Source organism: Mustela nigripes, chromosome 17 (assembly GCF_022355385.1).
Source record: "Mustela nigripes isolate SB6536 chromosome 17, MUSNIG.SB6536, whole genome shotgun sequence".
NCBI lineage: Eukaryota > Metazoa > Chordata > Mammalia > Carnivora > Mustelidae > Mustela > Mustela nigripes.
In genome coordinates, this window is record NC_081573.1 from 791,025 (window position 1) to 816,858 (window position 25,834).

Here is a 25,834-nt window from a genome sequence, read left to right on the forward strand (position 1 = left end):
TCTCTGGATCCGTCTCTATGGTTCCACCTCTCTGTCTCTGTTTAGTTTTGTGTACCTCTGAGACATCCATGCTCTGACATGTGCACCTCTGCTCCCCTCTCTCTCCACATCTGCTCACCCTCAGGGTCTTCAACTTTCCCTGGCTCTGGGACTCTTACATCCCCTCCCTCAACCCCGCTCTTCCCGTCTCTCCACTCCTCTTCATCTCCCCCATCCTTCACCTCTTTCTTGCTCTATATTTGGCCTTTGGACTCTAGAATCCACGCCCCCCCCCAACCAGTTCTACCCCCTCCTCCACCAAGGAATCCCCTCTCCCACCCATCTTGTCTCTCTGGACTCTGCCTCTCCGTGTTCTGTCTCTCCATTGAGCTTCTGTACACTCTGTCCTGTAGTCCTTCCCCCATATTTTCTACCCACTCTCCCTAAAACTGCTCCCAGGGAATTCCTCCCTGGTTCCCTGCCCTCCAGGTTCTCCCTGTTTCTAGTCCACCCATAGGGCCCCCAAGGGGAACTCCCGACACCCAGTCTGATCCCATCCCTCCCTTGGCTGCCTCCTATCATCAGAACAGAGGCTGCTGAAGCCCCTGGCACCACCAATGACTGCTTCCTCCCCCTCCATGTCCCAGGCTTTCTTCCCACCAGACTGGGAGCCCTAGAGGGCTGGGCAGTGTCTGAAGCATCTCCATCCCCCAGTATGGTCAGGCTCAGGGCCTGGCACAGAGGAAATATTTACTGAGCAAATGAAGGAACATCCATGAAGCAACGTCCCTTCTGCATCCCCGGTGGCCTTTGAATCCATCCCCTCCACCCCCACAGCCCTTGCTCAGCTCACCTGTGGCCCTCTTCTCCCCTATCCCAGAGCATCAGCCTCTTTCACCACTTTCCCAAGTGGCTCCTTCTAACACGCAATCCAGTCCTGGACTTCTGCTGCTCAAAACTCCCGTTTCTCCTCACTGCCCTCAGAATAAAGCCCAAACTCCTTCACCTGGCACTCCAGCACCTTTCAGCTCTGGCCTCTAGCTCCTTCTCTGACCTGACCTCTGACCCTACCCAGGCCTGCGATGTCCCAGAACTTTGAACCCTGTCCCAAATACAGAGTGCCATGTCTCTCCCCCTGGCCCATGCCTGGGTCGCCCCCTTTGTCACTTGAAAGGTTCCTATGCATCCTTCTTAAACTTCAGCTGGGATTAGGTTCTCCGGGAAGTTTCCCAGAGTACAGCTGACTGCTGGAGCTCAGTCACTGTGTTCTCCATTCAAGTGTCCATCATAGTCCCTGTCACAGCACCAATCACCCTGCCCACAATACAGTTTTTGACGACTCCACCTCGGGAGCAAGGGCACGGTCTGTTTCATCTTGGGGGACCCTGATCCCAACACACACTACCTGGTATGTTAGCAGAGGCACAGAAATGTCAATGAGTGAATGGCTGAATTAATGCATGAATGAGACACAAATGTCTAAGTCCCACAGAGACAGGGCTTCTCCTGTACACCAGATGCCTTGCTGTGCTCTAGGATTTTGTGATTATCTGCTTCCTCCCAGGAATGGGAGTTTCAAGGACCAGGGCCTGTGTTTGATGCTGAATTTCAGCCTGCCTCTGCCTCTCACTCTCCTCTTTGATTTCTGGCCTCCCTTTTGTGCCCTATTCACATTGTGCTCCTGTTTAAAGCCATTCCATGGCTCCCTGCTGCCCTCAGAATGAAATCCAAACTTCTGACCTAACCTACAAGTCCCTGGGCAGTCAAGCTGTGTCTACCTCTCCAGCTTTGTCTTGTCCCATCTGCACCTGGCTTGCTACACTTAGGCCCTCCCTGGAAGCTCTTCCTGCCCCAGGGCCTTTGCATATGCTGCTACCTGGCTGAGACACTTCCCCAGCTTCACCCGGCTGGTGTCTTGTCATCCTTTCAATGTCAGCTAAAATATTCCTAACTTTTAAATTGGGTTACATCTCCCTAACAGAGCAAGTCAAAGCATTTCAGATTTCTCCTGGGTTCTAACCATAACTTACTCTTTGTATATACAGTTCTTTGATGAATGTCTCTCTTGCACAAGATGCAAACTCTATGAGGACATTGGGGAACGCTGTCTTCCTTCTGTAGGCTCAGCGGCTACCCCAATGCCTAATGCTTAAGTATACCAATGGATTTCAGATAACGAATGAACGAGTCACCCTCTGTGGCCATTATGTTCCCTCCCCAGGACCTTCCTGGTGCATAAGAGGCACTCAATAAACCCTTGTGGAATAATGAATGAAAAAGTGAATGAATGAGCACGTCCATTCCTTGTTACCTTGCCTTTCTGCAAGCCTTCTCTTTACCTTTCTGCCTCTTCACATAGGGCATATATATAGTTTGTAGGATAACTATATATTCGTGTGTTATGGGCCCCTCTCCAGGAGTTGGGCTGGGCTGGGAGTCCCTCCCTCCCCCCCGCCCCGCCCCCACATGCACACAGCAAAACATTAAAAAGAAAACATCTCAAAACTGCAAAAAAACTCCACGGCCCTCCCCCCACCCCCCATCCCTCCCAAAAAATAAAACACGACGCCCCCTCCCAACGGCCTCCACCCGGTGGGGGTCCCCGATCCGAGCGCGGGGCGCGGGGGAAGGCCAAGCAGTCTCCAGCGCGCTCGCGGGGAGGGAGGGGCGCCCCCGCCCCCACGGCAGCCTCGTTGCACGCGCGCCCGCGCACGCGCCCCAGACACGCCCCCTCGGCGCCCCCCGGCGCGCGCCCCTACACCGGCGTGGTTTTCCTGTTGAGCGTGTTGGTGTTGGAGGCGGCGGCCTCCTTGGCCAGGGTCCCGGGGGCTGGCGCGGCGGGCGCGGGCGCGGGCGGGGCGGGCGCGGCGGGCGGCCCTGTGACCGTGACCGTGACGCCGCCGCCCGCCTCCTTGGGGAAGGCGTTGTGCAGCGTGAGGAAGCCGGGCGCGCCCCCGCGGTCCCGCTCGGCGCCCGCCCCGCCGCCGCCCGCGCCTGCGCCCGCGCCGCTGTACGCCCCGCCGCCGCCGGCGCCGCCACCACCACCGCCACCGCCGCCGCCACCGCCGCCGCCGCCGACGCCGGCCCCCGCCAGCCCCGCGGCCACGCTGCCCTTGGACGGGTCGCGGCTGAGCGTGTACATGGAGATGTCCGTGGAGGCGAAGCCCGGGCCCCCGGCGCCGCCGGGAGACGCATCCCGCGACGGCGACGGCTCGCTGGAGCGGGAGCTAGAGCGGGAGCGGCGGCGGTAGCGGAAGCGGTAACTGGGCAGACGGAGGATGGCCGAGGGGCCGCTCCCGCCACTGCCGCCCGCGCCCCCGCCGGCCTTGAGCAGGTCCGAGCGAGACTGGCAGTGCGCCTCGCGGCTGCGCTCGATGTAGATGTTGACGGCCAGCACGCCGATCACCTCGGCCAGGATGAACGACAGCCCGCCGAAGTAGAAGGACCAGCCGTACGAGTAGTGATTCTTCTTCTCCTCGTCCCGCTTCGGGCCCGGCTCGCCCGCGTTGGCCGAGATGTACACGATCACGCCGATGATGTTGCTCAGGCCTGGGCAGGGGACGGTCAGACGGGAGCCTGGAGGCCACCTTGGCCCCGCCCCGCCCCCGCTCCCGCCCCGCCCCGCCCCGCCCCGCCCCGCGGCCCAGCCGCGACCGTCCGCACAGTCTCGTCCCAGGTGTCTAACTCCTCCCGAGCTGATCCACAACCCGCCCCGCGGTGGTCTAAGCTCCACCCACCGGTGGTCTAGTTCCTACCCCAAAGGAGCCCTGTCCCGTCTCAGGTGCTTTAATTCCTGCCGAGCTGGCCCAGGCCCCAGCCCACGCTGGTCTAATCTCCACTTCCGAAGGGCGTAAGCCCCGCCCCAAATGATCTCTGCGAGGTCCCAGGTGTTCTAACTCTTCCTTGGCTAGCTGGGGACCATGCCCCAGCTGGTCCAGGCCCTGGCTGGCCCAGACCTTGTCACGGTCGGTCTAAACTCCTTCTCAGTTGATCTAGACCCCAGCCTTAGAGGGTCAAAACCCCCAGTCCCAGCTAGCCCTGGCCCCAGCGGGTCCAGGCTCGGTTTGGTCTTATCTAAACCCTGCCCGTGATGACGTAATCCCGGCCTGGCTTTCCAGGCCCTACCCTGAATAGTCTAACTCAATCTTTCATGTTATAAACCTAGGTTTTCTCCCGAGCCCTAAACTCGTTTAAACTGTTAATGTGGTAATTCCGCTCTGATTCTCTAGGCTCAGTCCCCGACTGATCTAAACTCTTACTTTCATGGTATCAATCCAGACTGGTTATCTAGTCTAGGCCCTCCCCGTGCTGGTCTAAAATTCGCCCTTACTGAATCGGGTCCCCCCTTGCTACCCTAGGCCCCGCCTCCAACTTATCAAACCCCGCCCCCTGCGGGTCCAGACGTGGCTTCTCCGCCCGTACCCCGCCTTTGAGTCCTCTGGCCCAAAAGCAGATCTTGACCCATCCCCAAAGCACCCCCTTCTCTTAATGCTAAATCCTCCCTCTTCTCTGGATTCTGTCCCCTAGCATTTCCCAGCACTACTCATTTGACGTAGAAAAGAAGGGAAGCCAGGGGTGCGGGGGGAGGGAAGTGTGGGGAAACCTCACTCGAAGTTGGTCTAGATAGCGTGCGAGGGCAAGCTCTTCTTGGATCAACCGGGTTTCACGAGGCCCCGCCCCCTAAAACAGGTTCCCCCCTCCATCTGCTGCCAATTCCCTTTCTCCCTCTCGCGCTCAGTCCTCGGGATGCCAGCCCCGCCCCTTGATCCTCAAGACCCCAGTTGTCTCAAGGCCCCACCCTTCTCCTAAGACCCGCCCCTTCCGTCTGCTGGACCGCGGGCTTCGGAACCTGAGCTCCCAGCATCCCCAATTACGCGCTAGACACCTGTCAGTGCTGGCTTGTTCCCCCCAAAGACGGCGCAAAGGCGACACCTACCTTGCCCAGCGGGTGGCGATGGAGCTCAGGAAGAGCCTAGGAAGGCTCCAGGCCCCAGCAGGCGCCTGGGGCAGGGTGGCTTTACAATCGCGCAGACACGCGCGCACACACACAAACACACACACGTGCGCCCGCGCAGGTGGCCTCCCCCTCCCTCTGCCTCTCACCTGCTGCCACGAACAGGATCCCTGCGCCCAGAATGATGTTCCTCTTGGATTTATAGACCCGGGAGGCCGCCACGCACACGCCCCCGAGCAGCAGCAGGATGGCACTGAGGATGGGGAAGATGCTGGAGGCCCGCACGACCCCTGCGAGGGAGAGGAGAGGAGGGGAGAGAGGATGGGGGCGAGGGCGTCATTTGCGGCCTTCTGGGCCCCCTCGAGCGCTGCGCCTCCTGTCTCCGAGCCTCTCGCTAGAATCCTCCAATTCTCGCCCTCTGCCTGTGTTCTGGCCATTGGTTTTTTTTTTCATTCTCTCTCCTCTTTAAAATTTTTCTGTTTCTCGGTCCGATCTCCTCTCCCGCCTTTTTCTTCCTGCTTTTCTTTCTCTCTCGGCCTACTATTCTCTCTCCTGACACATTTTTCCCCCCTTTTTATTTCCCCAAATCACTCTCCCTCTCTGTTTTTCTCTGACCTTCTCTGTGGACCCTCCCTCTTTTTATCTTTCTCCTTCTCCTCTACGTATTTCTTTCCTTTCTCTGGATTTATCAAATCTCTTAATATCTTGCCCACCCCCTTTCGGCGGGGCTTCATCTCTCTGGGTTCCACGCCCTTCCTCCCTCTGAGCCCCACCCCCTATCCTTCTGCCCGGATCCATCTATTCCTCCGGGCTTCGCTTGTGTGTGTGTCCGTCTGTCTGTCTGTCTTGTCTCTCTGCAGTCCTTTCCACCCACCCTCCAGACCCTAGCAAACGGATTTTGCGATTTCTGAGCTCCGCTGAGGCCGCAGCCAATCATAATTCAGGATTTGCCGCGTTCTCGGAGTAGCTACCAATCGCACCACCGGCTTCCCCGGTCAGCTCTCGAGAGTGGCCAGTCCGCGCTGCAGGTTGCCTCAGAGCCAGGGCGCAGCGGCCAATCCCAGCCCAGAAACCGACAACCAGTCACGGAGCAGTGTCTACGCGAGCTTGGGCTGTAAGACGGCCAGTCACCTCCTGGGATCCCCCCCTCAGCCCGCCCCAAGGTGAGAGGAGGGGGCGGGAGAGGGATCACTAAACCAATTGGGGTCCAGAGGATCTCAGCCTCCGGTTCTGGACTGGCCGGCAAGTTCTTCCCTGCCTGTCGATCTAAGTGCGCTCCTCCCCCGCCCCTCCTGCCGCGTTCCGCCCCCGCCCCAGCAGCCCCACCCACCCACTCTGACTCAGACCCCCACGTACGGAGCAGATACTCCGCGCTGTCATGATCGTAGTCCGTGTCCTCCGGGAAATGGTTGATCTTCACGCAGACGCCTCTTTTCAACCCTGGAGGGGGATGGGGGTGATGGTGGCGGGGGACACTTAAGAGTGGGAAGAACCCCCGGCGAGAGAAGACCCCTTCCTTCCCCAAACCCCTCCTCTCTCTGGGCCTATTGGGAGACAGGAAATCCTGGCTCCCGAGCCTTTCAGCATCTGGGACAAACTAAACTTCTCTGGCCTCGGTTTTCCCAGCAGTTAAAAAAAGAAAAGAAAAGAAAAGAAAAAGGAAGAAAAAAGAGAGAGCGGGGAAGGAAGGAAGAAAGAAAAGTAAGGAAAAAAAAAAAAAAAAAAAGCAAAAACCATGCAACACTCACTAAAAGGCCACAAAGACCTTTTTGTCCTGTAACCCGGGCTAGGACACTCAACCTCTCTGGCCTTCTGTCTTCCCCCGCTATGAGAAAGAAGGCGCCGGTCTCAGCAATGTCAAGGCGCTCTGCGACTCTGCACTTGTCAACAGGTCTGAATACGCGTGGGAAAACGAAGGAGCGCGCAGAAGGCGAGGACTACATTTCCCATGAGGCCCTATGAAGTCGCAGCCCCAGTGGACAATGGGAGTTGTAGTCTCTTCAGTTCTGCCTCTAGGGAGAGGGATTCCCAGTCTCTTACCTGGAATCCTCTGGAAGATGGAGTGGCTGGAGCAAGTAGAGGCATGTGAGGAGGTTTGCCTCTAGACGTCATGCGGTCTCACCCCCTTCTTCCATCCCAGAATCCTCATCCTCACACCCTTTGGGGACCCATCTTCTCACCTTTGGGGAAAGTTCCTATTCTATCTCTATCACATAACTAGAGATTGATATGTAAATAAATATAAATATAAATACATTTAGACTCCTCGATTCTCCAGGCTCCTTCCAACCTGCAGGCCTTTGCCCATGCTGTGGATTCCGTTCACATTCTTCACTGGTGAAAAACTTAGGCTGCAAGGGGGCAGCTCACAGGGTACCTGCTTGAGGAAGCTTTCCCTTGTGTGCGCACGAGCGTGTACACACACGCCTCCCACCGAAGATGGGTCAGCGTCCTCCTCCAGTGCAGAACAGCTCCCTGCAGTACCCTACTCCCCCCTCCTTTTTGGGCGTGTCTAGGGTTGCTTTATGAGCTTCTTTTCCTCAGTAAGCTGGGGGTTTCTGCAGGCCGACAGGCATGGAGTCTGATTCCTGTGTGTCCCTAGCATTGCCTGACACAAAGGAGGGAGGCCTCAAGAAATGGGTGTTGAATGAATGAATGAAATTATGAATATAGGGAGAGCAGGAGGGGAGATTGTAAGCAGAAGATGATGGGGAAAGTGATGGGGATAAAGGAAAGGGTTGAGAAGGAATATAAGGCAGTGAGTAATTCCACTAATAGGTAACATTTGCTAAGTGCTTCCTAGGTGGATTAACTCATCCAGAGCTCCCACGAGTCCCATGAAATAGATAATGTTATTGGTGTTGCACAGTGGCCAAATGTTGGGAATTGGACTCACACTGCTTGATAATGAAACCCAACTCCATCATGTCCTGATTCTGTGACCTTGTCGGTGTTACTTAGGCCAATTTGCTTCAGTCCTTTCACCTACAAAAGCGGACAATAGGACCTACGTCATGGAATTGTTGTGAGGATTGAAGCCAGATAGAGATTGAGCACTTTGTAGAACATAATTAAGTGCTCAGTTGATATCAGTCCATCTACCCATTGTCCAGATGAGGAGGCAGAGCCACAGAAAGGATTAATCAATTCCCAGCTGATGGGTGGTGGAAGCAGAATTAAAACACACAGCAGTTTGCCCTACTGGCATATAAAGTTATGGGTCATTCACTACTATCTTCCAAGCATCTAGAACAACATCTAGTAAGTGCTTAATAAATATTTTTATGAAAGTATGATTGAATGGGCCAAGGACACGAAAAGATGCTCAACATCACTAATTAGGGAAATGCAAATCAAAACCACCATGAGATACTGCCTCATACCCACTAGGATAGCTACTATTTAAAAAAGCAAAGCAGAAAATAACAAACATGGATGGGGATGTGGAGAAATTGGAACCTTTGTGCACTGTGAGTGGGGATGGAAAATGGTACCAGCTGCTACCATTTAAAAAATTAATTTAAAGATTTTTATATTTAAAAGTGCTACTATATGACCTCACAATTCCACTTCTGGATATATACTCAAGAGGATTCAAAGCAGGGTCTCTGAGAAACACGTGTACCTCATTTTCAGGAACAGCACTATTCACAACAGCCAAAGCCAACCCTATTTTCCATTGGCAAATGAGCAGAGAAACAGAATGTGGTCGATACATTTAACGGAGTATTATTCAGCCTCCAAAAGTAAGGGAATTCTAACGATGTGATGAAACAGATGAACTTTGAAGACACCCTGCTGAGGAAAGGAGGCCAGTCACAAAAATACCAATATTGTATGATTCCATTTCTAGGGGGTATCTAGAGGAGTCAAATTAATGGAGACAGAAGGTAGAGCGGTGGGTGTCAGGGGCTGGTGGAAGGGGGCATGGGGAGTTTTTGTTGAATGGGAACAGTTTCATTTTGCAGAATGAGAAGAGTTCTGGAGAACAGGTGCACAGCAATGCAAGTGTACCCTTAAAAAGTTACGATGATAAATTTAATGTTATGGTTTGTTATATTTTACCACAATTTAAAAAAAATGAATGATTGATTGATTATACACCTCAAGTGCAAACTCTCATCCATCAGCACATTCATTATGGTGTGGTCGGTAAGACTGGGGGTTCAAGTTCTCCCCTTTCTTGAGTGGTATCACAGCACACCTCTCAAAACACTCATCATAATTAAATGAGGTTGAGCATGTAAAGCACAGGGCACACAGTCCCTCTCAACAGATCAGTGATGACAGCAGTAATGACAACCAGTACCTACTAAGGGGCTAAGCACACACCAAGCACCTAGAGCATTCGACAGGTAGCAATGCACTTGGGAATTATTACAAACCCTAGGGATACTGGATAATAATGATGTCCCTGCTTTACAGGTGAGAACGGAGCATAGAGTGGGAGACTGCTCAGTTCCGTGTAGATGGTAAATTGAGGGGAAGGAGATTAACTGTACCTGGGCTTCAGAGGTGAGCATATTTAAGACAGTCGAGCACAATCCCTGAAATCACATGCCAGGACAGCTGCTTCCCAGCTGTGTGGCTTTGGGGACTTGAATGCCCCTGAGACTCAGCTTCCTCATTTGGGAAATGAAGACAATGCCATGACCTCAGAGGCTTTGCTAAGGGTTCAGTGGAACACAGGGTCAAGTGCAGAATACAGGCGGCTGGGTAACATGCTTCTGTGTATTATCTGACCTGACTAGGCTGAGCCAGGAGCTTTTTCTGTCCAGGGATGGCAGTAATGTGCCCCTGGGTCTCCCTTGAGCCTGCCTAGCACAGACCTGGGTAGGTGGGAGTGAAGAGGGGGCTGTGCTGCAGTGAGGGTGCATGGAGAAGTGGGCTCCAGCCTGCTCTGCCCCTCACATGTTGGGTGACCTTGTGGCTGACTCACTTCCCTTGCTGACCATCAGCTTCCTCCTCACACCACTTCCCCCCCGCACAGTTGGGAGGACTGGGGAGATAATAAGATGTGCAAAGTGCTGGGCACAGGGGCTTGAGATACCCCACTTGAAGGACTGGAGCTGTGGGTCTGGGTCTTGATTCCTGAGGAGGGAGCTACACCCACACCCATGTTACCAGCCCCAGGTGGCTCCTGGGCACTTGAAATGTGGCAATTGAGATGAAGTGTGAGCATAAAATACGTACCAAATTTCAGACTTAGTGTGAAATAAATGCATAATATTCCATCAATAATTTTTTACATGGACTAAATATTAAAATGATAATATTTTGGCTATGCTTGGTTAAATAAAAGATATTAGCCTTTATATTGATTTATTATAGTGTATAAATTCTATTTATTAAATTATATTCATTGAACCTTCTCCTTTTTCCTTGTTTGAGTGTAGCTACTAGAAAATTTTAAATCATATATGCAGCTTGTGTGAAGGGCAGTGCTGGGTAAAAGGCCGAGATTTCTGGGCTACCAAGGGAGGGGGTACTCAGGATAGTCACCTGAATTCTGAATAATTAGAACAACAACAACAACAACAAAATATCAATGACACAATCTAACCCTTACTCTGTGCCTGCTAGCCTTTTAAATACCTTACATTTACAGCTCATTGAACCCCTCCATAATCCCTGGGAGTTAAGGAGTGTTGCAAACCCCAATCCTTGGAGGATGGAAATGAGGCACAGAGAGGTTCAGTGTGGAGCCCGAGGTCACCCTGCTGTGCTCAGCAGGCAGCAAGTAAACCCAATCCCAGTCTTGTCCCAACGTCTGTGTCTCAGTCGCTCTACCTACTGCATCTGTCCGGGAGACTCACAGGGACATGGGGACGGAACCCGAAAATCCCCAGGGATCGAGTGCCTTCAGGAGGCAGTGGTCCGGGGGGCTTGGTTTCTACATTCCCGGGTCCCTCGTGGGCTGGAGGCTGGCGGATGCCTTGCTTTGTTCTCCTAGGAAGGAAAACAGACCTGGATTCAAATCCAGACTCGACTGCCTATGAGTCGTGTCACCTTGGGAAAGTCATTGCACTTTCTCTGAGCCTTCACCTGCATTTCTAGAAGGTGGGGATGATGGGGCTACTGTGAGCGCTGTGTGGCAAATACGTGATGATTACAGTAATAATGGAGCCGGCCTTCATTTACACCCTCCTTACCACATCTCCTTTGGCTTCTGGGACACCCACTTACCTCATTTTCCCTAAATCTCCATGGCTTTTGCTTTCTGAGCTCCTTTTGCTGGCTTCTCTCATCTCTCTTTTAATAGTGGACTAGCTCAGGCTGCAGCCCTTCAACTAATTGTTTGGTATATTTTTCTCTTCGCATTATCTAGGTGACCTCATCCATCCATATGCAATGACCCCCCCAATTTATATCGCCAGCCCAGACTGTCCCCTGAACTCTGGCCTCATACAGCATATCACTCACAACCTAGATCAGGGGTCAGCAATCCACAACCCGTGGGCCAAACCCAGCCTGCCAAATCTGGCAAAGAATGGGTTTTACATTTCCTAAGTGAATGGAAAAAAAAAAATATCAAAGGAGAGTGTTTCGTGGCACGTGAGAAAGATACAAAATCCAGAGGTCGGCGTCCACACAGGAGTTTAACTGGCACACGGCCACGCTCATTCACTCACCTGTCCTCTTTAGATGTTTTCAGGAGTGGCTGTGACAGGCACAGGTCCACAGAACCTAACACACCAACCGTGCGGCCCTGAGCTATGCCCACCCCTGTCTTAACACTTAAAAAGCATCCTAAATGCAACACATCCAAAATCGAACTCCTGCTAGCTGTCCTCAGAATAAGTTAGACCAGAGAAAATAAAAGACAGAAAATGAAGTACCCTCTGAACCGTCCCCCAGAGGCCTCTCTGCACCCACCTCCCACCCCCTCCGAGGCCATTCTTGGGCGCTCAGGCCACAGCCTTGGGAGCAGTGACTCCCAACCAGGGATGAATTTATTCCCGGACAGAGAAAGTGGACAGCTTTGGTTGTCATGACTTGGGGACGGCTTTCGGCACAGAGAAGAAAAGGCGGAGGCCAGGATGCTGCCGAGACCCTACAGTGTGCAGGATGGTTCCCACAGCCAAAGTGTCCGGAGTGCTGAGTTTGAGAGATGCTGCCTCGGAGACCCCCCGATCTCTTTCTCTCTCTCGCCTCCCACAGCCACCCTGCCACAGTGCCGCAACCCCCACGGCCACTCTGGTTTTGGGACACACTCTGAATCCAAACCTCTCCTCCAACTCCACCCACCCACACCCCAGACAAGCGTCCACCTGTCCTCCCTCTTGCCTGACCCCTCAGTCTCCGCCCAGGGCGTCCAGAGCCCTCCTGTCCGCTAGGTATGTCAGGAATGCTGGACGGGAAAGCCAAGTCACATCCCAGCACCTAGAACATGTGAAATGGGGGCCTGTTCTCTCTTGGATTGCATCTCCCACCACACACTCTTGCTCATGTTACCAGGGGCCAGACACCCATGCTCCCAGCTCAGGGCCTCCGCCATGGCTACCTTCCCTCCGGAGAGCCACGTGGCTCCATGTCCCCTTCCTTTAGGCCTCCACTCCGAGGTCGCCTGATGGGTGAAACCCATCTTCATCTCCTCACCTGTAATGTCACATGTATGTCCTGACACTTTCCAACATGTCCCCTGTCCTCCTTAGCGCTTAGTGCCAGCTAACACCCTAAAGGTTTTGTTTACTTATCTTCTTATCATTTGTCTCTCCCTCGTGAATAGAAGACATATAAAGCTGGGATGTTTTGTTTTTTCCTGCCATTCACCCCCACAATCAAGAACAGTGTCTGGCATATAGTGTAAACTCAATAAATATCAGTCCTATGGATGGATGGACAGATGGATGGATGGACGGACGGATGGATGAATGGCATTCTTATTATATGCTGTCCACTGTCCTAGGGGTTTCAGGACACAAACCCCCACCCATGGCTGGTGCCTGGCGTTTGGTCCGACCAGTGAATGGACCAGACTCGAACGCCCACAGGAGGAAGGAAGTACAATAATAAGACAGTGGACAGATGTGAGGGGACAGGGAGCAGAGGCGACTGTGGGGACGTGCACACCACATGCCTGATCTGCAGGGGCAGCGGCTGCTTGGACCGGCCAGTCGTGGCCACTGCAGAATGAGGCCCTGCGCTGTCAGATCTTCCACTAGTTCAAAAGAAGCTGGAAATCAGATTTTCAATGTGAAGTCTCCCTATTTTTAAATGTTGGCAACTGATTCAGATTTTGGTTTCAGTTTTAAACACTTGGCACACCAGACAAAGCATATCAGCACATCCCATCCTTGAGACCTGGGTTCTCTTGGCTCTGCCCCAGTCACAGCTGGGTGACCTTGGGCAAGTGGCTTAACCTCTCTGAGCCTTGGTTTCCTCATCCCCGACAGGATCCTGCCTCACAGGATTAAAGGAGACAACTGCGCTCCTCACTCACCGCGAGTGCTCAGCAAAAGAGAGGAGAAAAGGATGGGAACAGAGAAGGATGAAGAAGTGGAGGGACCTTGGTCTTTTTGATGCTGGAGGAGAGGTCTGGGACCGTGGAGTTTGCATAAGAGCCGTGAGGCTCAGGGAGGTGAACAGATAGTGATCACACAGGAGGCGGACGCATGGTGGGCCTGGGACCCAGATGTCCTGCCTCCAGCCCCGGGCCCAGAGCTGTGCAGACACCCCTGAGTGGGAGGGAGGAGGGGCTGGGGCAGGGGGCTGGGAGAGGACAGCAGTGAGTAGGTGAGCAGAGGTTGAGGTAGAGGCCCCCCAGCATGGAGAAGGGCTACAAGAGGGAGAGCAGCACCCAAGGACAGAGCAGAGATGGAGACTGGGAGAGGCGGTGGTCTTAGGGTTCCCGAGCGAGGTGTTCAAGGAGGAGGAAGAGGTGGAAGGAGGCGTGAGTGGAGTGAAGATGAGGCAGAGGAGGCCTAGGGCCAGGCCGGGAGGCTGGAAGAAATCCTAATGGAGAGGGCCAACGTGACTGGAGTCTACAGGAGGGAAGGGAGGAGAGTGTAAAGAGCTCTGACCAGAGAGGGCTCGACCATGACCCATGACGTCTTAGGGAGAAACAGCCCAGGAGGAGGAAGCAGGGGCAGGGGGGTGGAGGGGACGGAGGGGGGGCGGGGGGGGGGGGGGGGGTGTCTCTCGAGAGCAGCCGAGAGGGGGGCCGGAGGAGGCCAGCCTGCCCAGCAGAGGAAGGGAGGGTCCCCGGGAGAGAAGGGAAGGGGAGGGAAGGAAGATGGAATGCAGAGGGCACCGTGGAGGGAGGAGGCAAAGCGAGGGATGGGGCCGGCGGCAGGCGGGCCACTAGGGGACGGTGTGCGGGATGGGGTGGGAGGGTGCAAGAGGTGGGGCCGGACCCCACGAGAGGGGACAGAAGCAGCCAGCGGGAGGGGGGGTCCCCGGCCCGCGGAGTCTGGAGGGGAGGTGGGGCGCGAGGCCAGGGCCCCCCGCACCCTACCTTCCAGGCAGCAGATCCTCCAGAGCCCCGAGTGGGTGAGGCCGCCGGGGTCCTTCTTCTCCGAGGAGCCGCTGCCCCCGCGGTGGGGCGGCGCGTCGTCGCTGGCCGTGAGGTTGGTGGTGTTACAGATGAAGGCGCGCGTGTACAGCCAGTAGTCGGTGCTGATGGCGATGGTCATGAGGCCGAAGGCTGCGAAGGCGCCCACCGTGGTCAGCAGCACCTGCACCCCCTTCTCGCACCAGAGGCCCCTCTCTTCGTTCCAGCGCTTCAGCGACTCCAGTTTGACCACGGGGAGCCGGGGGGCCGTGGGCCACCACCGGGGCAGCGGGGGCGGGGCCGTGCCGGCGGCTGGGGGGGGGCACAGCGCAGGCAGAAGGGGGGGGCCGGGGGCGGGCGGGGCGGGGGGGGGGGCGGCGAGGAGGAGGCGCGGCCCGGGAGGGGGTCAGAGGGCGGCCATGGGCGCGGGCTGGTGGGGGCAGGAGCGGACACAGGGTTAGTAGAGAAGGAGCGCACCTCCCCCACCGCTGCCCAAACCCCACAACGGACCCCCACTGTCTCCCTGCTTGAAGAAACTCCTTCCACTCGGGGTCTCCCTGCCTCCCTTTATCTGGAAAGTCTCCCTCGGCCCAGGGCAGGCTTCCCACCAAACCCCACTGGGAGTTGGTGGGAAACCGCCGGCCACCGAGCCTGACGCTGCGCACCCCCCTCCTGCGCCCTCCTGCTCCTCCCCCTGATCCTCACGTCTTACCCACCCGGAAGGCCGCTCCCCCCTACTCTGGCCCCCCGGGCTTCCTCCTCCCAAGGAACCTACAAGAGCCCCATCACCATTCTTATCTCGCAGGGTTCTGCCTGCTCCCCTCGTCCCCTGCAAGTTTCACCTCCTCGCCTACTGTGTCCTCTCCGCAAGAAACATAAATCTCTCAATCTCTCTCCTCAGCTAACAAAAATCTTCCCAACGGATCCTCACTGTTTGCACAACTAAGAAGAACCACGTGGTCACCACCACTCCCACTCCGGCCCCCTCCGGCCCCCACTCAGACCCCTATGTCTCTGGACCAGGGTTCTCAACCTCTAACACAGCTGGAAATCACCGAAGGACCTTAGAGATCAGGATACCCGAGCCCCACCTGGGCAATTCCAATTTCATTGGTCTGGGGTGTGGTCCCTGAGCATCTAGGTTTTAAAAATTTCCCTGGGGGATTCTAATGGGCCACCAGCACATGGAACCCTCTGGTTTAGAAGGATGTCTCCAGCCCCCTCAAACTCACTCCACAGTCCCCACTGTCTCCCTTGGACCAGCCCCAATCCCCTACTACGTCTTGGACTCAAGCAAAATACCCCACCCTCTGCTTTGCTTCAAGAAGTCTTCCGAATCTGGCCCCCACTGTCTCTACAACTTAGGCAAACTCATCATAGCCATCACTCTCTCCTCCTCCATTAAGAAAAATTTCCTCCATGAGCTCCACGGAGAAGCTACTCACAAGAATCCCTTCCCCCAGACCCCCAGTTCCTCTCCATTCAGAAATCTCCTGATGTTTGACCCAGACTCCCACTGCTGTCCAGGGAAAGTCCCCCACTCTGCCCAGCATCCCCCCTCCCACCCCATTCCTCTGCCCTTCCACCATCTCCCATTGCCTCCAAATCCCCTAACTGGAGCTCTGGTTCCCCGTTATCTTCATCACACTGATGAACCCCCAAGTCTAGATCTCCCCAACTCACTTGGAGCTCCCACTCTCTTTAACTTACGAGAACCTCCCCCCTTCTCCCTAACCTGACTTCTCTTATACCACCAAGAATCCCCTTCCTCCACCAACATCTCCTGTACTCAGGAAAATTCCCTTCAGGAGCCCCACTACCTTCTCTTCTTGGGAACCCCCCCACAACTCCCCTTACTCTTTCTCCTGTGCTGAAGCACCTACTTTTTTCCCAAATGTAAATGGAGCCCCCCATAGACAGTGCCCCTCAGAAAAATTTCATCCAGGAGACTACAAACTCTCTTTCCCATTCAGTAACCCCTGTGTCTGCTCATTTCCCTCTTCCACAGCATGCCCACCACCACACCCCCAGCCCTGCCTTCTCTACCCCAGCCCTCCTTCCGGGCACACGACCCATACCTGCTTCCACCACTCACTGTTTCCTAGACTTCTTCCCCAAATCCCATGTTACAGTTCAGAGCATGGAAGCCAACAGAAGGAACCCCCCCCCCCCCCCCCCCAACCGCCCTGGGTCCTAGTACCAGGGTGACCTTGGCCTTTTCCACCCCAATCAGCTGGCCCTGCCTGGGTCTGCTCCTAGGAGGGGTTGCTGAGAAAGGTTGTCTATGGGGGGTATCTCCATGGCAACTGGGCCTAGTGCCCCACACATGTGTTCCCTCCCCCACCTCCACTAGCCTGCCTACACGCAGCCCCTACCCGTGCCCATTCATCAGCCCACTGGACACTGGCATCCCCCAGCCCCCATCCTCGGTTCTGGCCCCTTCCTCTTTCAAACGCGGAGTTTCCTCTCCTCGGCTCCTGGTTTCTTCTCCCCCATCCGTACCCCTTGCCACCAGCACCAACGCCTCCACTGTCCTAGCAAATCTCTGCTTCCACCCCGGGGTGAGCCCATGACCCCGAGGTGTACCCCTCCCCCTGCTGGACCCCCCACAATCCAAGATAAGCAAGGAATGGAAATGGGGTGAGTGAGGGAAATTCTCCATCAAAAAAAGATTTGAAGATCTTTTCATTTTGTCGATTTGAGGGGCAATCTGTTTGGTTTTAGGGACTCTTCCTTTCGTCCATCTGTCAGCGGCAGCAAAAGAGGAGGGAGCAGGGGACCCCCAATTCTAAAGCTTCCGGATATGAGAGGGGTCGCCAGCCCTTCTCCCTCTGAAGGGGCTGACTCTTTCCTCTAGAATTAGGGGGGGTCACAGAGCCTTCCTTCTACACCCGCCCACCTCCGATTAATAAAAAGATCTGTCTCACCTCTGTTAACGATAGGTCAACTCTCCGATGCACTGGGGAGGGGACGATGAGCCCCCCTGTCTGCACCCCCCCCAGAAAAACCCTTGTGGCTCCCACTTCTCACTGCTCCCCCTCCCCCAGCAGCGAGGGACCCAGGCGTCCGACCTGGTTGGGGGGGTGGAGATGAGGAGGCGGACGGGGATTGAGGGTGTTGAGGTGGGAGGGGATGCTGAGGGGCAGCTCTGAGCTCGGGCCCCAAGGGAGTGGGGGTCGGGATGAAAAAAAAAAGGTGAGGAGACAATTTGGTTCTCGTGTCGCTGGGTAAAGTGCGGAGCTGGAGGACGAGAGAGGGAGGGAGGAGGGAGGGGGGAGGGGAGCCGCTGAGGATGGGGGAGCCACAGAGAGGAGGTGGGGGGAGGGAAAGGATTGGGGGGCAGGGTCTGGGTGGCAGAAGGAAGCTGAGGAAAAGGAGAGAGAGAGACCCAGAGAGGGAGGGAGAGAGACAGAGAGAGACAAGGAGAAGCGGAAAGAGAGAAACCCAGAGACTGTGAAACAGAAATGGGGGAGGGAGAAATTTGGGGGAGGCAGCGGCTGGTAGCAGAAGGAAGTTGGAGAGAGACACACACACAGAGAAATATCCAGAGAGAGAAGGGGACAGAGACAGAGACACAAAGAGAGAAACCAAGAGACTGGGGGACAGATGGGGGGTGGGGTAAGGGAGAGGATGGGGGGGTCAGAATGGGATAACAGAAGGAAAGAAGAGACAGGGACAGAGTCATCCAGAGAGGGGGAGGAGAGACAGATGGGGAGAGACAGACAGAGACCGAGGGTGGGGGGGAGAGAGAAAGGGAGAAAGGGAGAGAGAAATGGGGGGTGGGTGCAAAGTCTTAATAGAGAGAAGGATGCTTTAGAGAGAGAGAAAATGGAGAGAGACAGAGAGAGAGAGAACGGACAAGAGAGTAAATACTAAGAGAGATTTAGGGGAGAAGGCTCTGAGTGGCAGAGGGTGGCTGAACACGGAAAGGCAGGTGCGGAAGGAAAGAGAAAGACCCACAGAGAGGTGGAGAGCGCCTGACTGGGAGAGACCCCGGGAACGAGACACAGAGAGACACTGAGGAGGCATCAGAAGGAAGCTGGAGGAAAACAGGAGAGGGGCCAGGCTCCGATGGATGAAGGAGGTCAGAGATCCAGGACACCCGCGCCCCCTCCCCTACCACCTCCCTTGCCCCTGATCCCTACCCCCATCCCCATTTCAAAGCCACCACCCCACCCCCACTAGCCTCCATCTCTCCACAGCATCGCCTGCCGCCGCCACCGCCTCTTCCTGTCGTCATAGCAACAGGATCCAGGCGCCCAGCCAAGGCTGGCAGCAGCGCCGGAAATGAGGGGAGGGCCTTTCCAAAAGGACCCCAGGAGCTGTCCCTTTTCCCCAAATCCAAGGGACAGCTCCACCTCCCGGGGCCTTCCCCCCCCCCCCCCCCACAACTGTCAAGGGCAAAGAAATTCTCTTGTATTCAAGTTAGGAGGGTAGCAAGCCCTTAGTTCCACTGACATTTCATCCCCCCCCCCACCCGCCCCTTGCTCCAGAGTGAGAGTCCCCCAAGACAGGAACGGGAGTGAGGGGGCAAACAGGAGGTGCGAAACTGGAGTGAGAATCAGTCTTAAATCTGCCTGGGGCTGGACGGGACGGCTCTACAAGTTTGAAGAATAATGATTGTTGGAGTTCCAGAACTAGCCAGTGGGCAAGGGGGTGGGAAAACTCGAAGCAGAAAATCTGAGATGAGAGTCAGAAAGTTCATTCTTGGATTCAAGTCTCAGAGATGCCTGTAGCCAGTGGGTGACCTTGGGCAAAACATTTCCTCCTTTCTAGACTCAGTGATAACAGGAACAAATGGAGAACGGGGATAGAAAAGGTCTTTGCACACTGCTCTAGACAGACAATTATTTCAAAGACAGTGTCCTCCTGCAAATGCTATCCAAACCCAAAAGCTAGGCGTGACCACACACTTGGGCTGGGGAGTTTGCATGCTTCGGTGTCTTGTGGAATTCTTACAGAATCCTTGTGACGGGGCACTGAGAGTCCCATATTACAGATGAGCAAACTGAGGCTTGGAGATGTATGGCGAGCTGCCCAAATTGCTCAGGGAATAAAAGGCAGACTTGGGGATGAAGCAGCCTCTTTGTGGGGCTTGACAGGGGTGGACAGCCAGAGGGGAACCTCAGAGCCATTTAACATGCCACTTTGGGTCCCTTGCCTCCCTTTTGGAGACTGGCAGAGACAGAGAAAACCTATATTTCTCACACATCCAGTCCTCTTCCCCTGGAGGAGCCCTACCCTGTACCTAGCATCTCTCATATCCACTGGAGTTTCTAGAGGTCAGTTACTTAATTCTCACCATGGCCCACGGGGGAGAGGAGTTTAGAGAAGCATTCTGACACCCCTTGTTTGGAAGCAAAAAAACACCAGCCTCAAGGGAAGGGGCCTGGAATTCATTCATTTGAGAACTATTTGTTCTGCCTCTGCTCTTTTGCCAGGGAGAGGGACGCAGCTGCGAACAGGCTCGGCCACGGACATAAACTGAGCTGCCGATATTACAGACTCAAAGTCATTTGCAGCCATTGACTCGGTCTCTTGGCTTCTGTCATCGGCCCCCGTTTCAAAGACGGGGAGACTGAGACCAAGAGAGGTAAGCACATCACCAGGGTGGAAAGTAGCTACAATCAGAACCGAGGTTTCAGATCCCAGAGTCTGTGCTGTTTTCTCGGCTAATAATAAGCAAAAAAAAAAAAAACCAGAAACCTTATTATGAAACTAATAAAACAAGCCAGGGTTTCCAAGCCTCGGAACTAGTGATACTCGTGGAGTAATTCTCTGTCAAGGGGGGCGTTCTGTGCCAGAGGCCAGGAGCAAGGGGTTATTATAAAAAGAAGTCAATCTGTCCCATCTCAAATCCTGTTCCTTTTTGGAAAAGCCTCTTAAAGTTTTTGGCTGTTTCTTCTCTGACTTACCTTACCATCCTTAAACAATAATTCTCTCCTGGATGTGTCAGCCTTATACATCATGGATTCTTTTTCTCTGATAGAGATAAGGATTTCACTCATTTTTCCCCTCCCTTCCTGCCCAAACACATATTTTTAGTTTTTCTATTGGTTAACTTTGTGGCAATAAGTGACAGACTTTACGTTGTGATTCCTTGTTTCAAGGGCATATATCTGGTTTCCTTTTTTTAAGATTTTATTTATTTATTTGACACACAGAGAGAGATCACAAGTAGGCAGAGAGGAAAATGGGGGGGAGCAGACTCCCCACCAAGCAGAGAACCCCACCTTGGGCTCCATCCCAGGAGCCTGAGATCATGACCTGAGCCGAAAGCAGAGGCTTAACCCACTGAGCCACCCAGGTGCCCCAATAAATAAAATAAAAATTATTTTTTAAAAAAGATTTTATTTATTGGGGCGCCTGGGTGGCTCAGTGGGTTAAAGCCTCTGCCTTCGGCTCACGTCATGATCCCAGAGTCCTGGGATTGAGCCCCACATCGGGCTCTCTGCTCAGCTGGGAGCCTGTTTCCTCTCTCTCTCTCTGCCTGCCTCTCTGCCTACTTGTGATCTCTGTCAAATAAATACATAAAAATAAAAAAATAAAAATTAAAGATTTTATTTATTTATTTGAGAGAGAGAGCATGGGGAAGTGGGGGACAGAGGGAGAGGGAAAAGCAGATTCTCTCCCGCTGAACAAGGAGTCCAATGCGGGGCTCGATCCCAGGACCCTGAGATCATGACCTGAGCCAAAGACAGACACTTAAGCAAATGAGCCACCCAGTGCCACCAAAGATTTTATTTTTTAAAAGTAATCTTTATACCCAATGTGGGGTTCAAACTTGCAACCCTGAGAACAAGAGTCACATGCTCCCCGAAACTGAGCCAGCTGGGTGCCCAGGTCACATGTTTTTGCATCTCTTGGGCATATACTTAGGAGTGGCATTTCTGAATCCTGTTTAACCTTTTGGGAAATGAGATAGCATCTTTGGACTTTGTGTTGTAAGATAGATACGTTGGACCCACTGATCAACAATTCAGTTCATGGAAAGGCTCTTCAGAAGGAGTGGCACAGAAGGTACAGGCCGTGGCTCCATTCAGATCTCATTCCTATATTTGCCGATGAATTCATGTCACATTACCCAGGGTCTCCCATGGGCTGGACCTAGAGATCTAGAGACTGTAGAACCAGAGAGAAGCCTGCGAAGCCCCTAGGCTCCAGAAGGTCCTCTACCCTTAACTTCCCCTGTGGTCGGCAGAACTCTAAAATAACCCCCAACATCCCCCCTGCCCCCAGGCATACACACCCTTTAGAATTGCCTCCCCTTGGGGTGCCTGGGTGGCTCAGTCTTTAAGCGTCTGCCTTCTGCTCAGATCATGATCTCAGGGTCCCAGCATCGAGCTCTGCATCAGGCTCCCTGCTCAGTGAGAAGCCTGCTTCTCCCTCTCCCACTCCCCCTGCTTGTGTTCCCTCTCTCGTTGTCTCTCTCTCTCTCTCTCTGCCAAATAAATAAATAAATAAATAAAATCTTTAAAAAAAAAAATGGCCTCCCCTTGAGTATGGGCAAGTTTGTGAATAGAGTGAGGCGTCATTGCCACAGTAGATTACATTATACGGCAAGGTGAGGGGATGCACATGTAATTAAAGTCCCTAATCACCTGACTCGTAGTTAATCCAAAGGGAGGGTATCTGGGGTGGGCCTAACCTAATCAGGTGATCTCTTTGACAAGGATCAAGAAGTGGCAGAGACTCAGAGCAAGATTCTCCTGCCCTGTCCTTAGGGAAGGCCACACACTACACACCTGAGGATGGCATCTGCCGGATCCGCCAGCAAGAACACAGGAACAGCGTCTGTCATCCCAGGGAAATGATCTTTATCTCTATCCGAGGGAGCGTGAGAGAAGACCTCTCCCTAACGGAACTTCCCCATGAGAATGCCGCCAGTCGGCTTCTGGACTGCAGCCTTGGGAAACCACGAGCAGAAACCCCGTGCACTGCGCTGGCATCCTGAGCCACCGAAAGTGTGAGATTAATAAACACGTGCTGCTTTAGGCCACGGCATCTGTGGGCATTTGTTACAGTGGCCAGTAACTGATAGACTCTGGAAATGACATCGCACCGTGAAGGTCACACAGAGGCTGTTCAGCCAAGGGTGCATCCATGTCCACTCTCCATGCCTCCCTCTTACTCCCACAACCAGTCAGTCAGTCCCCGCGTGCAGACTCCTCTCTCTCCAGGATCCCTTCCATATCCATCCCCTTCTCTCTGTCCTGCTCTTGACTGGACGGTCGGTCCCACCAGCCAGTGGATGCCACCAGTCTCCCTTCAGCCCGATTCTCCTTTGGCCCCTAAAGACTCCCTAACACTCAGAGCGGACCCTTTCCCTCTTCTGCTCAGAATTCTCCTATGGCTCCCTATTGTCCTCAGGAGAAAATACAAGCTCTTCACCTGTGTCCTTTGCCAGAAGCGCCAGTCTTGTCTTATGCCATCTCCACAGCTGCCTCCTGGAGCCTGGAGTGGTTTCCCCCACTCTGCTCAGCTCCTTCACACTTCTGAAGTTCCTGAGTGTGGCTCCCTCACCTGGAACCCCTTTCCATCTCTTCCATCTCTTGGAATCTTCTTCTGTCTCCCACATGAAGACTCAACTGAAATGCTTCCTCCTCTGGGAAGCGTTCCCCGACCTCCCAAGGCTGCATCAGAGGAAATAGCTGCACTTCCCCCATGCCCTGTCGTGCCTCCATTAGAGGAGGGTGACCACCTGGCATTGTGACCCGCATGTCAGTCTGTCCCCCCAGCAGAGTAGGGGCTGGTGCCCCTCACTCTCCTCCAGTGCCTGGTTTTGGTACTGCAGGTGCTGCACGGACAGAGGGACAGACGGATGCAGGAAGGAGTGAAAGACTCGGGGAACAAGGGGATACATATTCTAGGGTCCTCTGGCAGCCAATTACAACCTCCCATCCCTGTCCAACCCCTCTCCCGCCTCATATCCTGAGTATGCGTTCTCCCAGGTGTTTGAGTGTATCTTGTCAACAACAGCTGGGGCCTTTGTGTTTTCTCAAGAGGAACAGAGTGGTGGTGGCGTGTTTTCCCGCTGTACCAGGAAGAGAAGATCAGCGTTTCTAAAATGTCCTCATTCAGGGTGAAGTGAAAATATTCCAGTGCTGAGGAATCAGGTGGCCTGAGTTCTAATCCTTGCTTTTCCTTGCCTCCCCAAGGGACCCCAGAACCAAATCCCTGTGCTCTCGGCACTTTGTGCTCTTGTCTGTAAAGGGGATGGGGAGGGGGGCAGTGATCTCGCTCCAAATGGGATGTCCTGGGATGATGACTCAAAGCCACACATCCAAGGAATTCTGGCAGGGTTTTGGGGTGTCTGTGAAGCCGAACATTGCCTCTGAAATTTTGTGAATATGGGTACTCTTCTCTGGAGGCTCATAGCTTTCATCCCGTTCTTGAAGGGTCCCCTAATCTCCTACAAGTTAAGATTGACTGTCTATTGACAGATTGAACAAAATCTCATTTGTGTCAGTAAAAATAAAAATTTTTTTAAAAAGCAAGGGAGAATACATGAATGCAAAGTTATTGTCTAACGCAGGTTTCCTCAACCTGAGCACTAGCCATATATCGGACCAGATCATTCTTTGTGGTGGCATCAGAGAGCAACCTGTAGGTACCATTCCCTGGCTGCTACCCACCAGAGGCCAACAGCAGCCCCCAACTGTGATATACCTAAAGCTGCCCACCCCCCAGGGGTGGGGGGTTGGGATCAGTGAGAAGATGAAAGGCACTTTTTTCTTTTGGTCCTCTGCTGCTTAAATTTGAAATTCATGACTAAACATTAAAAGTATAATAAAAATGAGTTTAGGGGGTGCCTGGGTGGCTCAGTTGGTTAAGTGACTGCCTTTGGCTCAGTTCATGATTCTGGAGTCCTGTTATCGGGTCCAGCATCCAGCTCCCTGCTCAGCAGGGAGCCTGCTTCTCCTTCTGATCTTTCCCCTCTCATGCTTTCTCTCCTCTCTCTCTCTTTGAAATAAATAAATAAAATAAAACTAAATTTTAAAAATGAGTTATTGCTAAAAATAAGTTACCTCCATTCAAGGGACACACACAGCTGTTAAAAAAAAATGGGAAGAATCTCTACATTTGAAAAACAGCAGAGATGTTTAATGTGTTTACTCTCAGAACCCCTCTATGGGCTTTACAATGCCAAGGGGGGTGCGCCTGGGTGGCTCAATAGGTTGAAGCCTCTGCCTTCGGCTCAGGTCATGATCCCAGGGTCCTTGGATTGAGCCCCTCATCCAGCTCTCTGCTCAGTGAGGAGCCTGCTTCTCCCTCTCTCTGTCTGCCAGTCTGCCTACTTGTGATCTCTGCCTGTCAAATAAATAAATAAAGTCTTTTAAAAAAATGCCAAGGGACCTCCAAAAACGTTTGTTTCTGCGTGTTATGTCTGTGGACACATAACATATTCAAAATTCAAATGGGGGAGACTTAACAACCTGTATTAATTTCAGTAAAATAATAAAATCATTGAATGTTTACCTAGACAACTCATTTTAGTGAAAAATAATTGTATTTTCCCAAAATACAATTGGCACACAAAAATACAGTGGTGTTGACTTATATTTTTGAGAATCTATACAGTGTTTGGTCTACCAGAAGAAAGTGGGGTTCTCATATCTCCTTCTGCATTCAATTTATTCTGATAGCACCCGTTGTGTAGATACAAAAAGACCCTGGACCTTATACATGCATGAGAGACTGAAAGTGGCAATGGCAGACCATATCTCAGTATTCTTGTAAAAGTGGTTTTGACCTCATGGACCCCTTCATCAGGTCTCAGGGAGGCCCCAGGGTCCCTGTGCCACACTTTGAGAACTACTAACATGTGTGGTAAATTAACTGAGTGGGGTAATGTGGTGTAAGAATGTGATAGTTGGGGCACCTGGCTGGTTGTCAGTAGATTGGGCTTGGAGTTCAGGCTGAAGCTGCCGGTTTTTTTTTTTTTTCTTTTTTAAAGATTTTATTTATTTATTTGACAGACAGAGATCACAAGTAGGCAGAGAGGCAGGCGAGGGAAGGAGGGAGCAGGCTCCCTGCTGAGCAGAGAGCCCAATGGGGGTTGGGGGGGGGGGCTCCATTCCAGGACCCTGGGAACATGACCTGAGCCGAAGGCAGAGGCTTAACCCACTGAGCCACCAGGTGCCCCAAGCTGGTGCCTTCTTAAAACAAATAAAACTATGATAGGTAAACAGATGGAACATTGTGGTTCAACATACTTAGAGTATACAGCTCAGTGGTTAAATGTGATCAGTTCAGGAAACCCCCACGTTTCAAATCTTAGCTTGACCGCCTATAAGCTGTGAGACCAGGAAAAGGTTACTTTACCTCTCTGCATCTCCAGGATTTCATTTTATAAAAATGGTATGAAAAGAAAAGCACCAGTTTCCCTGGGCTATTGGATACAAAGT

At 53.3% G+C, this 25,834-nt stretch overlaps 1 protein-coding gene and 1 long non-coding RNA gene across 2 annotated transcripts; one reads left to right on the plus strand and one right to left on the minus strand.

The window, feature by feature from the left end:
* Window positions 1-2,534: 2,534 nt before the first annotated feature.
* On the minus strand, window positions 2,535-14,773 carry CACNG8 (calcium voltage-gated channel auxiliary subunit gamma 8). The gene is made up of 4 exons (XM_059381736.1): window positions 14,391-14,773; window positions 6,290-6,373; window positions 5,083-5,223; window positions 2,535-3,528 (listed from the first exon to the last, which is right to left on the minus strand). The coding sequence occupies exons 1-4, from the start codon at window positions 14,566-14,568 to the stop codon at window positions 2,735-2,737; spliced, it is 1,197 nt and encodes a 398-aa protein (XP_059237719.1). The 5' UTR covers window positions 14,569-14,773; the 3' UTR covers window positions 2,535-2,734.
* A 2,961-nt stretch (window positions 14,774-17,734) lies between these two features.
* On the plus strand, window positions 17,735-24,728 carry LOC132005025 (uncharacterized). The gene is made up of 3 exons (XR_009400707.1): window positions 17,735-18,510; window positions 19,868-20,019; window positions 22,100-24,728. It is a non-coding gene; the product is annotated as an uncharacterized LOC132005025 (long non-coding RNA).
* The last annotated feature ends 1,106 nt before the right edge of the window (window positions 24,729-25,834 follow it).

Coding starts and splice junctions, on each gene's coding strand:
- CACNG8 (XM_059381736.1), bottom strand. CDS start 14,568: ATGACCATCGCCATCAGCACCGACTACTGGCTGTACACGCGCGCCTTC. Junction 6,374..14,390: donor GAGGATCTGCTGCCTGGAAG/GTAGGGTGCGGG, acceptor ATCCCCCTCCAG/GGTTGAAAAGAGGCGTCTGC. Junction 5,224..6,289: donor CAGCGCGGAGTATCTGCTCC/GTACGTGGGGGT, acceptor TCTCCCTCGCAG/GGGTCGTGCGGGCCTCCAGC.